The sequence below is a fragment of the Emiliania huxleyi genome (genome assembly GCF_000372725.1).
Source record: "Emiliania huxleyi CCMP1516 chromosome Unknown EMIHUscaffold_14, whole genome shotgun sequence".
NCBI classification, from domain to species: domain Eukaryota; phylum Haptophyta; order Isochrysidales; family Noelaerhabdaceae; genus Emiliania; species Emiliania huxleyi.
In genome coordinates, this window is record NW_005201192.1 from 283,808 (window position 1) to 296,230 (window position 12,423).

At 64.7% G+C, this 12,423-nt stretch overlaps 4 protein-coding genes across 4 annotated transcripts in view; 3 read left to right on the top strand and 1 right to left on the bottom strand.

Annotated features, from left to right (window-relative positions):
- The window catches only part of EMIHUDRAFT_462425 (hypothetical protein), a 3,423-nt gene extending 2,023 nt beyond the window's left edge, over positions 1-1,400 (top strand). Inside the window, exons 6-10 of the mRNA XM_005787751.1 lie at positions 20-122; positions 208-316; positions 457-650; positions 722-1,022; positions 1,165-1,400. Coding sequence (XP_005787808.1) covers positions 20-122; positions 208-316; positions 457-650; positions 722-1,022; positions 1,165-1,304 — 847 coding nt within the window. The 3' untranslated portion in view covers positions 1,305-1,400. The remainder of the gene's footprint in view (positions 1-19; positions 123-207; positions 317-456; positions 651-721; positions 1,023-1,164) is intronic.
- Positions 1,401-2,531: 1,131 nt separating this feature from the next.
- Positions 2,532-3,364, top strand: EMIHUDRAFT_201430 (hypothetical protein; the record flags this gene model as incomplete). Its single annotated transcript, XM_005787752.1, has 3 exons — positions 2,532-2,785; positions 2,924-3,286; positions 3,355-3,364. 3 exons carry the CDS (start codon positions 2,532-2,534, stop codon positions 3,362-3,364), a joined length of 627 nt encoding a protein of 208 aa, XP_005787809.1.
- Positions 3,365-4,519: 1,155 nt separating this feature from the next.
- On the top strand, positions 4,520-8,121 carry EMIHUDRAFT_449192 (hypothetical protein; the record flags this gene model as incomplete). The annotated part of the gene is made up of 5 exons (XM_005787753.1): positions 4,520-5,080; positions 5,245-5,458; positions 5,535-5,614; positions 5,693-5,980; positions 6,134-8,121. 5 exons carry the CDS (start codon positions 4,520-4,522, stop codon positions 6,170-6,172), a joined length of 1,182 nt encoding a protein of 393 aa, XP_005787810.1. The 3' UTR covers positions 6,173-8,121.
- A 1,280-nt stretch (positions 8,122-9,401) lies between these two features.
- On the bottom strand, positions 9,402-9,905 carry EMIHUDRAFT_58459 (hypothetical protein; the record flags this gene model as incomplete). Its single annotated transcript, XM_005787754.1, has 2 exons — positions 9,402-9,564; positions 9,745-9,905. Coding segments are annotated over 2 exons (324 nt in total), but the record flags the coding sequence as incomplete, so codon positions are not given.
- Between the last annotated feature and the right edge of the window lie 2,518 nt (positions 9,906-12,423).

Below are 12,423 nucleotides of genomic sequence, written 5' to 3' on the forward strand. Positions count from 1 at the left end.
GCCCCCCTCCCCCCCGCAGGTACGCCTACTACGGAGCGACCGTCTACCCGGGCTTCGAGTTCTTCCGCCGCACCTTCGACCTCCAGCTCGGCCCCGCCCTCGCCGCCTCGCTGCACGCGCCGGCGCACCTCCCCTCGCCCGCGTGGCGGGGCGGTGGGCCGTCTCCCCCCCCCACCCCACCCTCTGCCCGCGGCCCGCCCCTCTCAGGTGGTCCTCCTCTCGGGCGCCTGCGCGACGGTGGTGGCTTGCCTCGGCGTCTGCCCCGCCGAGGTGGTTCGCATCCGGATGGTCTCTCGCCCGGAGGCGTACGGCGGAGGCACGCCTCCTACAGAGACACACCTCCGACCCATTCACGACACCTCCGACACCCCCCGACACACCTCCGACAGCCTGCCACGCCGCTTGAGTCTCCGCGGTCTTTCATGGCCCCGCGCCCCCGCCCCTCCCCCACCGCAGGCTCCGATTTGGGCGGGGCTCTCGCCGCCTTGCGCGCCGAGGCGGAGGCCGCGGGTGCACCGCTCCGCTCGCTCCTCTACTCTGGCTTCCGCCCGCTCGTGCTGCGCCAAGTCATCTTTGGGATGATCAAGTTCTTCACCTTCGACTTCGTGGTGGGGGCGGTGCTCGAGGTGGCGCCCCAGCTCGGAGAGTCGGCGCCGAGCCCCTCCCCCCCCCCGCCCGCACCGAGGGAGATCCGCCGAGGTGAGCCGAGATGTGCCCGTAGGCGCAGACCGAGCTCCTCCTCTCCCTCGGCGCCGGCCTGGTCGCCGGCGTCGCCTCCTCCCTCATCTCCCAGCCCGCTGACACGATCCTGTCGCGCATGAACCGCGGCGCGGCCGCCGCCGCCACCGCGTCGTCCGCCACGACCGCCGCCGCCGCCGCCACAGCTGCCACAGCTGCCACCGCCGCGCCACGCGCCGCCGCCTCCGCCGCCGCTGTCGCGCGCGCGCCGCCGCCGCCGCCGCCGCCTTCTCCTGGACTGCTGCGCTCGGCCCGCGAGATCGTCGCCGAGTACGGCGTCGGGGGTGCGCCGCCGAGATATAGCCGAGATCTGGCCGATATTTGGCCGCGATCTATACTCCTACCTCTCTTGCCTTGACGCGAGGGCTGGCACAGCCCGTCGCCTCGTTCGCTCGCACTCCCGCCGCCCGTGGACGACCCTTGCAGGCTTCTACCTCGGCGCTGGCGCGCGCTGTGTCTGGTCGGGCGCCATCATCGCCGGCCAGTTTTTCTTCTATGACCTCGCGCGCCAGCTGCTCAACGTCGCCGCGGACGACTTGCTCGTTGTGCTGGACGTCAACCTGTAGCCGCGCGGCGTGGCGCCACCGCTGACGCGAGCTCCTTGGTGTACGTATCCATGTATGTGTTGTGTTAGTTTTGGGCGAGTAATGCGTAAAGTAAACACGGCGGGTCTGCAATGCTCGACCTTGTCGTCGGTGGCAGCGCCTGCACGGCACCAGGCTTTTTGCACGAGTATATACTCCCGGGCCACACTGACCCCCGCCGCGCTGCCCGCCGCTCAGATGGGAGTTGGGACCCTCTCGGCCCACGGCCCAACCCTCGCTTTGGCCTGTATATACTTTTCCGGCAAACAAAAAGGAAAACAGAGGGGCCCCAGCACTTTGCGTTTCCGGAAATTTCCAGGGAAAACAGAGGGTGTTTGGTGCTCCATTCTGGAAACTCGCGAGTTTCCCTGAGTCTGAGAGGTGAGAGCTGGTCTGGGGCAAAATCTGAGGCAAAATCGAGGAAACCGGCAACCTCCCGGGCTTTTTCCAGGTATACCCGGGTTTTTCCAGGTTTACCCGCAAAATACCCGGCATTTTGCCGATTTGGCTGATTTTGGGCCCAAACCAGCCTCAGACTCGGCTCAGAGCCCGGAAAATTTGATGGTTTCCCCGGGCAAATAGAGAGGAAAAGAGAGGGTGCTGTAGAGAAAAAAGGAAAGGAAAAGAGACGGGGTGCGAGAGGAAAAGTATATACAGCCTACAACGCTGTCTCAAGGTCCGACAGGTTCGGCACCGGGCACCGCCTCGGTATACAAAATGCGCCTGCGGGCGGACCCTCCACAGTGCACAGATCACAGATCACAGATATACAGCCTAACCCTCGCTCCACGGGCTCGGGCTCGAACCGCATCGTCGTCGGCGCCTACCTGCCCCGGGTGTGAAACCCACACTGCCCTGCCCTGCCCAAACCACACTTGCCGGGTGTGAATAACTGCCCGCTCGCGAGGTCTCGGAGAAACTTAGGATACACTTATACGAGCGCAGTCGCGCAGAGAACAGTCGAGCGCCCGTCGGAGAGGTGTTTGCATGTATGGTCACAAGCACGTCGCTTGCGAGGGTGCGCGCACGCTCTACACGGCGACGCGGCTCGCGCAGATCGAGGAACAAGTCCTCGTGTGGGAGCAATCAAGCCTTGCTCGGCTCAGTGAGGCCATCACAACGCGAGGTCTTGAGCTGCGACGTTCTCAACAACCTGAACCTCGCTCATCCGTCCGTCACCCCTCGGGCGTGGAACGGTGGTCCATGTCGATGCTGCCGCTCACTGACGAGGGGTGCGGCTTGCGTAAGAATAGCTCGTCGCCAGTCCATTACAAGCTACGCCCAAACTACGAACTCTGGCGGAGCGCCGTGACTGCCTCCTGCGCTGGATCGCAAACAAGCGTCCCGGAGCTGACCTGGAGAGCACGGCGCAAGGACGGGGACCGAGAAAGCTGTGGATGGAAGGCCTTCGCCGATGATCCAGAGTGCGTTGTGTACTCGCTCGGTTCGGCAGGCAACTATCAGTTCGAAGACAATCTTTTGCGCTCAACGCGATGCACCGTGCACACCTTCGACTGCACGCTAGACAGCGCGCGTTGCGAGACCCCAGCCAAGCAGCGCTGTGCATCGAGGTACAACTCAACGCATCTCATTCGCACGAGGCACTGGTTCCACCCCTTTTGCATCGCATCGACCGACGGTATGCCTGACGCGCGCTACAAGACGCTGCGCACGGTCTACCGCAATCTGGGCCACGACTCGAAGCGCCTCTCACTCCTAAAGATGGACATCGAGGGCTTTGAATGGCCTATCCTCCAGTCGTGGCGCATTTCAGATGTGGCGCTGCCGGAACAGTTCAGCGCAGAGCTTCACTGCACAACGCAACCCCAGCCCCGCGGCCACCTCCGCCAGATTTCTCTCGGGGAGGCGACCACGGTCCTCTCCCACTTCCACCGCCTTGGCTACAGGCTGTCGCAAGTCGGATGGGAGGGTGGTGGCATCGATGTTAGCTTTGTGCGCACCAGGTGCCCAGCTTGAGGATGAGAGCCTTGTTCGTGCGGTGGCGAGGCCAGCCATGGACGCAGACGGTAAGGCAGCTGTAACTGCATGCCGCCCACAGTACCTTTGGCGAACTGACTGATACGAGTATGAGCGATAGTATGAGCGATGGTATGAACGATAGTAGTGTAGTACTGTCCCGTTATGTGTGTCCGTTTCGCGTCGTACGACTGCAGTGATACTGCCGTCGGTTCGCCGACCCACGCGAAACCTCTCGAGACGATACGGCGGCCGGTTCGCCGACTGCCGTTCTGCCCCAGTCCAGGCATCTCTCATTCTCTCTCTACAGGTGCGGATTCCGCACCTGGACACAACGATGAAAGGAGAGAGAGCAGCCATCGTACCCGTGACGAAAAACGAACGCACACCAAGCGCTAAGCGTGAGGACACGATTTCGAATTCGGAGGTGCATCTGAGCAAAATTGGGCCCGCTCAGGTGTGAAAAAATTATAAGGGTCAATCTGCCGATTCGATCCGGAAGCCACTCGACCACCGAGCGGCCGACGGCCGAAGTAAGCAGAGTAGATGATAGTCTAGAGGTAGAGCGTTCAATCAGCGACCGATATCCGTAGAACACATTACCGGGGGAATTAGACACAACAGACACACAGTCATTTAGTACGAAACCTCAGAAGGCCATGGGCGCGGAGAGAACATTCCCCCGAGAGCAAAAAAGAAAAAAAGCACAACCAAACCTCCTTGCGCAGACCAGTGACCCTCGCTAAGTGTCGCCGTCATCGGGGCACGCTATCCTGTGCAGACAGGGCAAGCGAGGGCGAGGCGCACTCCCATCTCTCCTGTGTACGGATGGTGACTGTCCCTAGTCTCGGAGGCAAGGGCGAAGCTAAGAATATTTAATTTTTGAAAGGAGAGAGAGCTGTGAAACTTTCGTCTGTGTCACCAACTGGTGTCACCCTAAAAAATCGCAAACCCTGTCAGCAGTCCACCTTCGGGGTTCCTACGAGCTACATACACCTAAAAAATACTGAATCCGCGAGACCCCCAAATCCCCTGTCTCAGGCTCGACGGAAGAGGACCCCCCCCCCCACACCCCCCACCCACCCACCCGCCACCGCCCCCGGCAGCACCGCGCTAGTTCTGCTCCAGCCACAGGAGCGAGGCCCGCTCCGCCTCCTCCGCATCCCGCCGCGCCTGCCGCTCCGCCTTCTCCCGCTCCTGCGCCTCGCGGTCAAACGCCCATGGCCGTATCGTGCTCACTGCTATTCCTCAGCGCGGCCCTCCAGCCGCCTGCGCGGCGCTCGAGGCCGGTGCCCACGCACCGACCAGGAGGCTGGAGCGCGGATCGTCAGCGTGACTACCATGCCGCCGTCGCTCACCGCGTGCTCACTCGTGGAGGGCACGGAGGCGATGGCCGGGCAGTAGCAGGCCTGCCTGGCATCGAGCAGCTCGACACCGACTACGCTGGCGCTGCTGCAGCCGATGATCGGCGACGAGAGTGGCAGGGTAGAATCGGACGCGACGAGCCGTCCTCCGCGGCTCCGCTCTACTCGTGCGCCGTCTGCGCGCTGACGTTTGACCGCAAGAAGCAGCTCGAGGAGCACCTGGCGGGCAAGAAGCACCGCGCGGCGGAGGCGGCGGCAGCGGGGCACTGGGCCGCCTTTCAGCGCAGCAGCTGGTCCGAGGCGTCGCTCGCGCTCGACGAGCAGCGAGCGCTCGTCACCTGCGCCTTCTCCCTCCCCGCGTTTCTCGACGGCCTCCCGTCGCGATCGCGTGCGGACGGCTCCGGTGTCGCGCCGCACGTGACCATCTCCAGCCTCGCGCCGCACAAACGGCTCATGCTGTGGAGGTACCTGAGAGAGCTGATGCCGAGCCGGCCTCTTCTTCCAGAGGCCACTCTGGACCACAGCGATAGCCGGCGGCAAAGGTGGACGCTTGCCTGAACGTTCTCGGAACCCACCTGTAGGTCTTTGCCCAGCTCGAGCGGCAGCACGGCCGCTTCGCGCGCGTCAAGGAGATTCTCGAGAGCGGCCAGGTGTTTGCGGAGGCGGAGCAGGCGGTCCTGCGCAGCGACCCGGACGCGGTCGTCCAGCGCGGCAAGGCGGCGACACGCAGAGGCCGTTCGTGCTCGCCCTCCGTCCAGCGGGCCGTCGACGTGGCGTGCGGCCACGGCCTCGTCGGTGCCTTCGGTGCACATTTCGCGGAGGTCGCGTCGCTGCGCCGTCACCGCTGCCCTTCCCCTCGCCGCACCCGCAGGTTTGCTGCTCGCCTACCGCTTCCCCGCCCTCTCCGTGGTCGGCGTCGACCGGAGGCAGAGGCCAGCCTACACGGCGTACGTCGACGCGTGGCGAGCGACGCATCGCTCGGCCGGCGCGGCCGGCGCGGGGGAAGGAGACGTCCTTGGCAACGCCCAGTTCGTGGAGGGGGAGGCGGCTGAGTTGGTGTCGGGCGAGCCGCGGGTGCGCGTCGACGGCGAGACGTTCGTCTTGTGCGTGCACGGCTGTAACGAGGTGAATGTGGAGGCGGTGGAGATGGCGCGGGAGTGCGGCGCGAGTTGGATGGTGGTGCCTTGTTGCCTGAAGACCGAGCTCTACGTTCAGCTTGAGAGCATGCGACTCACGGATGCAATGCAATATGCGTTTCTCTGCGGCTCAATGGCCAAAGCCTACGGCGCCGAGCGCGTTGCCACGCTGGACGCGCGAGTGACGCCGAGGTCGATTGTTCTCTCTGGCGGAGGGCGGGACCAGCGGGAACGCGCGAGAGAGGATAGAGTGGCCTGTGAACCTCTCCACACGCGATAGTGACAAAATGAGACACGTACAATAATTACGTGAATACCCCGTACGAGTATAGAGAGTTACACGGTGACCCTTACAGCAGGGCTGGTCGAATAAAGCGCATGACACAGCCCCGCATCGACAAATCTTATTGAGCGGAAAGCTAGGGGTGGGGCGGCGCGGCGAGCGCGAGGGTGCGGTTTTGCCGGCTCGGCTGGCTCTGGGAGTTAGCGCATGTGTGCAGCGCTCTACGGCTCAGCCGAGCCAGCCGCCGTACGAGTATGTGTCGCCGCCACCCTGCTCGCTCCCGATTCTGTTCTCGAGCAAGCGAGCGGCGGGGCTAGCCACGCCCTTTTGCACAGCTGTCGACGTCGCTCCGGCGACCGCGGACGCCGCGGACGCCGCCCTTTCAGTTTCACCTCCGCCGAGAGAGGCGCGGACGGCTACCTCGGGCTCCGCATATGCGATCTGCATCACGCTGCCCGTGCCCCGCCCCACCACACCGACCCTGAGGTCGAGAGAGATGTCGAGCCCCACTGTCACTGCGCCCTTTGCGAGCAGCTCGAGGAGTAGCGTGTTGAGGGTGGTGGCGGGTGCGCGCAGAACGATCGGGAAGGCGCGGTCCGACGGGCGGCGCGAGACGGCCGCGAGTGCGAGCGGCGGGTCGAGCCGCGGCATCGTGACGGAGCCAACCTTGGAGCCGCCGTAGACGATGCCTATCGAGATTGCCTGGACCGAAGCCGAGACGTTGAACGGGTTGGATACGCGGCAGGCCGCGGAGGCGTGGACGACTGCGTCGCCCCACGGGTTTACCAGCTTGCTCGTCACCAAGCCAGTGAGCGCCTGCGGGACGTCCAGCGACATTGCGATCTCGTCGAAAAAGTGCGCGCCGCCTGGGCGGCCTGGAAGCGACGTGTCGAGGCGCAGAGACGAGAGCGCGGCATCAAACAGCGGCTCGCTGGCGGCGGTGATGACAGCGGTCAACCCTGTCGACGCCCTGCCCGACACGTAGTCATGGAGCACCGCGCGAAACGCATCCGACTCCTCGTCGGGGACGGCGAGATGCCCAGTAAGCGAGAGTGAAGTGACTCCTCTCCGCATGCTGACGGGTCCGACCGTCGACACCTTTGCGAAGGCCGTGCCGTCGCTTGTCAGGATGGAGAAGTCGAGCACGCCGATGGAGAGGAGTTGGAAGGACGACGGGTTCCGGATGCGCACCCCCATCGACAGCGCGACGGTGGCGTTGCCTTGGTTTGGCTGAAGCTCGAACGAGTCGATCAGAGGGTCGAGTCCCCCCGCGCCTCTGAGGTGTAGCCGTTTCACAAGCGAGAGCTGGCGGAAGTGGCCGAGCAGCGGCACATGCACGTCCACCCATCCAGCCACGTCGAGCTCGAGCTCCGACTCCTGCACCACCGCAGCGCTCAGGGCCTGGAGTGGACCGAGCCCGAGCGGCACAGCCATTGGGCCGGCGATGGTGATTGGCACCGCACCGCCTCTGTCGAGCGAAATCCGACCCACCTCCAGCCGGCCCACCACCCCACCACCGTGCATGACGTCGAGGCTGGCCCCGGTTATGCTGCAGCCGAAAGGAAGAGGAATCAGGTCGAGAACGCCTGTCGCCTCGACGAGCAGCGAGCTTCCGTCGCCAGCCGCGAGGCTGAAGGTTTCCAGCTTCAGCACGGAATTGCCAACGACGGTCTGCACAGCCGACCTCGCAATCACCAGCACAAATACGAGGGCGATGAAAGCGAGGCACAACTGAGTCCGGCGACGAAAGCGAGGCACGGCTGGCTGCGGGTGTTGGTCGTTTGAGTCAGCAGGTCTGTTGTGGGTCCGTTTCTTCGCGAGCGGCGAGCTACAGGCGACGGCAACTGGCAGAACGTCATGCGACTCAGCCCGCGGCATGATGTCGGACGCGCATAAGGAGAGGAGTCGCTGCAAGGACAGACTGTTTTCTGTGATCATCGCTCGGCTGAGGCGGGCAGCGCGCGGAGCGGTTGCTGCACACGTCGAGCTCCTGCAGACCAGCCAGTCAGCGCCCAGTCCAGAGGCGGGCCTTGGTTCCTTCTTCCGCCGTGACTTTTGAATTGACGCGACCTTCAAGTTATTTGACGGAATTACCTCGCATTCATTCAAGAAATTTTCAGTGTACGTACGCACTTTTAGCTTTCTGGGAGAAAGGGGAGAGGGGGTTGTGTATGTAGCTCTTACTGTGCCGTACGAAAGTGTGAACAGGTTGGAGCAGCAGCTCCTGAGCAGCTAGCTGAGCACGGCGCCGCAGGCGCCTGTTGAATAGGTCCAGGTGATAGCCCTGGATGGGCAATGCATACGCCTAGTTGGGCCTCAGATCGCCCGACCGCGTCCCGGTGCTCTGTGGTCGGATTTGTGACGCCGCCGCACCGCGCCGCGGCCGGGGGCCCTCCGGAGGCCGAGGATGGCCGTGGCGGACCGGGACGAGCTCTGGGAGGTAAAGTGTCAGTGTATATATTGTAAAGACTAACCATGTGCACAATATATCTCAGTCTAGCTAAGCCAGGGGAGGCGATGCCGGGGCCGTACAGCAGCTTGATGGTGCTTCGCCGGCGTGCGTCCCGGTCTCCCGGAGCGGTGCCGGACGGGCGGTCCGTGGGAGGAAAACGAGGATCAGCGCCGACGGCGCTCTGATTCGACTTTTAACTTCAAACAAAGCCTACCGCACGCGCCGCGAAGGCACTCGGGATTTTGCCAGATCGGCGTGTTCATGCCGGGATTCGATTCGTGCTTCGTGTGATCGTGTCCCCGACAACCTGGGCAGACTTTAGTCCTCGACAGTACGTACATTCCCGGAGGAGGACTGCTGTGTCAGAGTCTTCTTCAGATTCAGATCAAACGCACGCGTGGGCACGTGCCGCACTCTCTCCTGAGTCCTGTCCTCCACTCTCAACTCTCCACTCAGCCCGCGCGCAGAACGCGCACCGCAGTTCGCGTGGGAGAGTAAGCACACACGTGCGCGGACACACAGGGCTCCCGTCAACATTTCCCATCCATACGCAGCAGCCTCACGAGCCTCTCTACGAGCTTGTTCGGGCCGAGACAAGAATCGGACAGACACAGATTGTGTCGGATGCGGGGGGATGCGATAGCTCACTGCTCATTGTGCGTGGCCTTTCCTCGCTTCCCAACGCGCGAATTGCGCGGCTGCCGGGCTCAGCGGCGCCGCTGCTCGCCCCCTCACCCCGCTCCGGGGAGGGGGGCGGCTGCCCCTGCCTCAGCGGGCGGGCTCCTCGGGGCCGGCCCCGCCCACGGCTTGGAAGAGCGATGGCGACGGGGGCGGCTGCGTGTCCTCGACCATACGGAGGAGGCGCTGCCAGCGGTTGCGGATGGCGTGCTCGGTGCGGCCAGGGATGCGCTGCGCGATGCGGTACCACTTGTGCCCAATCTCGCGCACTGTGGAGATGATGATTGCGTCCTCCGCCTGCGTCCAACCGATCCGCTCCCGCTTGGCGCCGCCGCCGCCGTCCTCGCCGGCGCTGCCCGTCGAGGAGCGTCGGCGCACGGGCGGCGGCGCGGCATCCGGCCCGCTGCCGTCGCCTTTCGCGCCGCCCTCGCCGCCCTCGCCGCCCCTGTCGGCCTGGCCGGGGGCGGCGGCGGCGGCGGCCTCCTCTGGCGCCGAGGCTGTGGTCGTGTCGCCTCCCCCCTTGAGGCGGGACCACCGGTTCCGGACCGCGTCGTCCGAGCGGCCCTGCAGCTGCGGCAGCGAGGCGATGCGGCGCCACCGGTAGCCAAACTGCTTGACGCCCGACCGGATGATGTCGTCCTCCTCGGTGGTCCACTCCCGCCGCTCGAGCGCGTTGCGCGGCCGCGAGCGCTCTGCCCCTCCGCCGGTGCCGCCGCCAGGCTTGGGCGCGATTTGCTCGGCGTCGCTGAGCTGGCCGACTTGCGGAGGGGGACTGCTGCGGCTGCGGGCCGCCGGCGGCGGCGCCGTGGTCGCCGTATGCGTCGCCGCCGCCGCCGTGGCGACCGCCGCCTCCCAGCCGGTTTGCGGCAGCAGCTGATGCGGCGTCTGCGGATCAGCCGACGGCTGCCAGGAGCCGGCGTACCCTTGGCCCGGGAGGACCACACGAGAGCCCTCTTCGCGGTGGCGCTTGAGGGATTCGCTCGGGTTGGGCTCAGGCTGGATGCCCGTGGTTGGCTCCACCGTGACATGCGACTCGGCAATCGGAGGCAGGTCCTTCGACTCGGCCCCGCCAGCGCCGTCCGCGCCCTCCCCGGCCGCCGTGGCGCCGGCCGTCCCTGCCGCGGGCGGAGGCGAGGGCTCGGAGGGCCCTCCCGTAGGCACTTGAGAGTTGGTCGGCATTTTTGATGGCGGGCGCAGCAATTTGGCGGTTAGCTCGGCGTCTCAGACGCCGATCACATTTGATGATTTCAATACTGTGGTGGTGTGTGTCAGCCAACAACGTGCCTTACTACCTAGAATAGTGCAAGAAGTGTTACTTAACGGATAAGGGGGGGGCGGGGGGTGTTGTTGATAACGGGAGAGAGAGAGATGGAGACTGAGAGTTTTACAACAAAACTCTTTCTCGCACAACACTAGGCCCGGGACTGGCGCGCACTGGCACTAACACAGGAGACTGAGAGGCATTACGCGGGCTGCAAGTAGAGGGTGACTGGCGCGGCGCGCAGTAGTTCCCATCTTTGTGTAAGTCAAGATGGCTTGCACTGGATCACTGGCTGGAGCGCAGCCTCCACAAGATATGCGCGTGCTGGGAGGGCGGAGTGCTAGCGTTTGAGCTACCAATCTCTTCCCACACTCGCCACACCCCTCGCCCAGGGATCCACCAATGGTCCGACCCTAAATAAAAGCTCGGCGCCGGGCACCGCCTCGGGGCATAAATCGAGGGTATAAAATCTGCCGCCCCGGGCCGGACCTGCACAGCTCACAGCGCACACTCTCTCCCGTTCGGCCGAGCCCCCGCGGGGGGCGCGGTCGACACCAGAAGGGGATCGAAGGACGCTCTCTAGAGACTACGTAGTCGTGGACGGACCTCGGACGCAATCACGTAGGACGGACACGACACCAAGCTAGGGCAAGGCGAAGTGTGAAAGCACGGAGAGGCAAAGCAATCAAAACACACTTAGGGTTCGGGAGAAGGCTAGGGTTAGGGAGAGAGTGAGTGGCGGGCTTCGACCCGACGTCTCCTCCAAAACCTTCCCTTCTATTTATTCTCAAGCCGCGTGTTCTCGCCTTCTTGCGTTGACCGTTGTGTCCGTTACGTCCTGAACCTGATTGACGTCCGTCCACACGACTACGCCGTCCGTGTAAGAAGTGTCTCTCCGCTCCTCACTTGCGTCGACCGACTCCGCCCCTAATAAATAAATAGAGCAGTCACCTCCGGGAGATATGCATATGGGCGACGCACGAACACAGAGGCACAGTGCGCACCCCGCTATAACCCCGCCCCGCTCGCAGGGCGTGCATCACACAGGTGGACTGTGTGACTCCTCGGGTTTCTGGGGACTCTTGACAGAGGTGTGCTAGTCGCTATTCTCCGACAAGTCCGACATGTCTGACGGGCAGTTCGGTCGGGCTCGAGCGAGAGCCGCGGTCGCGGTCGCGGCCAGCGCGCGGGGCCTGGCTAGGGCTGCCGGGGGTGATCTCAACCCAGCCGGAGCGCGCGTGGTGCTTGGCCGGGCGGTAGTCGAGGGATTTTCTGCCGGCTTCGCGAGAATTCTTTCTTCTATCGGCGGCGGGCAGTTCCACCCCGCGGCCCCACCACCCCCCCCGTTTCGCGAGCCCTGCCGTCGTCCGTCGTCGTTCAGCTCGACTGATGCTCTCGGTGCTCTGGCATGCGTGACCCGTGCAGCTGGGCGGCCGGAGAAGCCCCGGAGGAGGTTTCGGCGCGGATCTCACGCCTCGCCTGGAACCCGTCGTCAGCCGCGTGCCGTGAGGCCACCGGCGTTGTCCTGGTGCCAACCATCCCCAAGGGGCTCAACAACTTTCGACTGCGGCTGGTGCAGGACATCGCCGCGTCGGTCCTCGCCCGCGCGGCCGTCGCGCTGCCCGTCTACGTCGCGAGCCGGCGCAACTGCGGCTACGACGCGCATTGCTACCAGGACTATGCGCCCTCCGTGCGGCTGTGGCGCGTGTTCGACCGGAACGCAACCCTGGCCGCGCTTGACGCGGCTGGTGTCTGCGCGATCGACGGCCATCCCGTCGCGGTCACCCTCGCCTCGCGCCCTTTCCGGTCGCTCCAGCAGACGCCGCGCTGGTTTGAGCACACGAGCTGCCACCTGCCTGTGCTCGCGCCCGAGGCGACGGCCGTCAACATGCCGATCGCCGCGAGCGTGCTCGAGGAGCGGTGGAGAGCGGGCACGATCCGCGCGCCCCC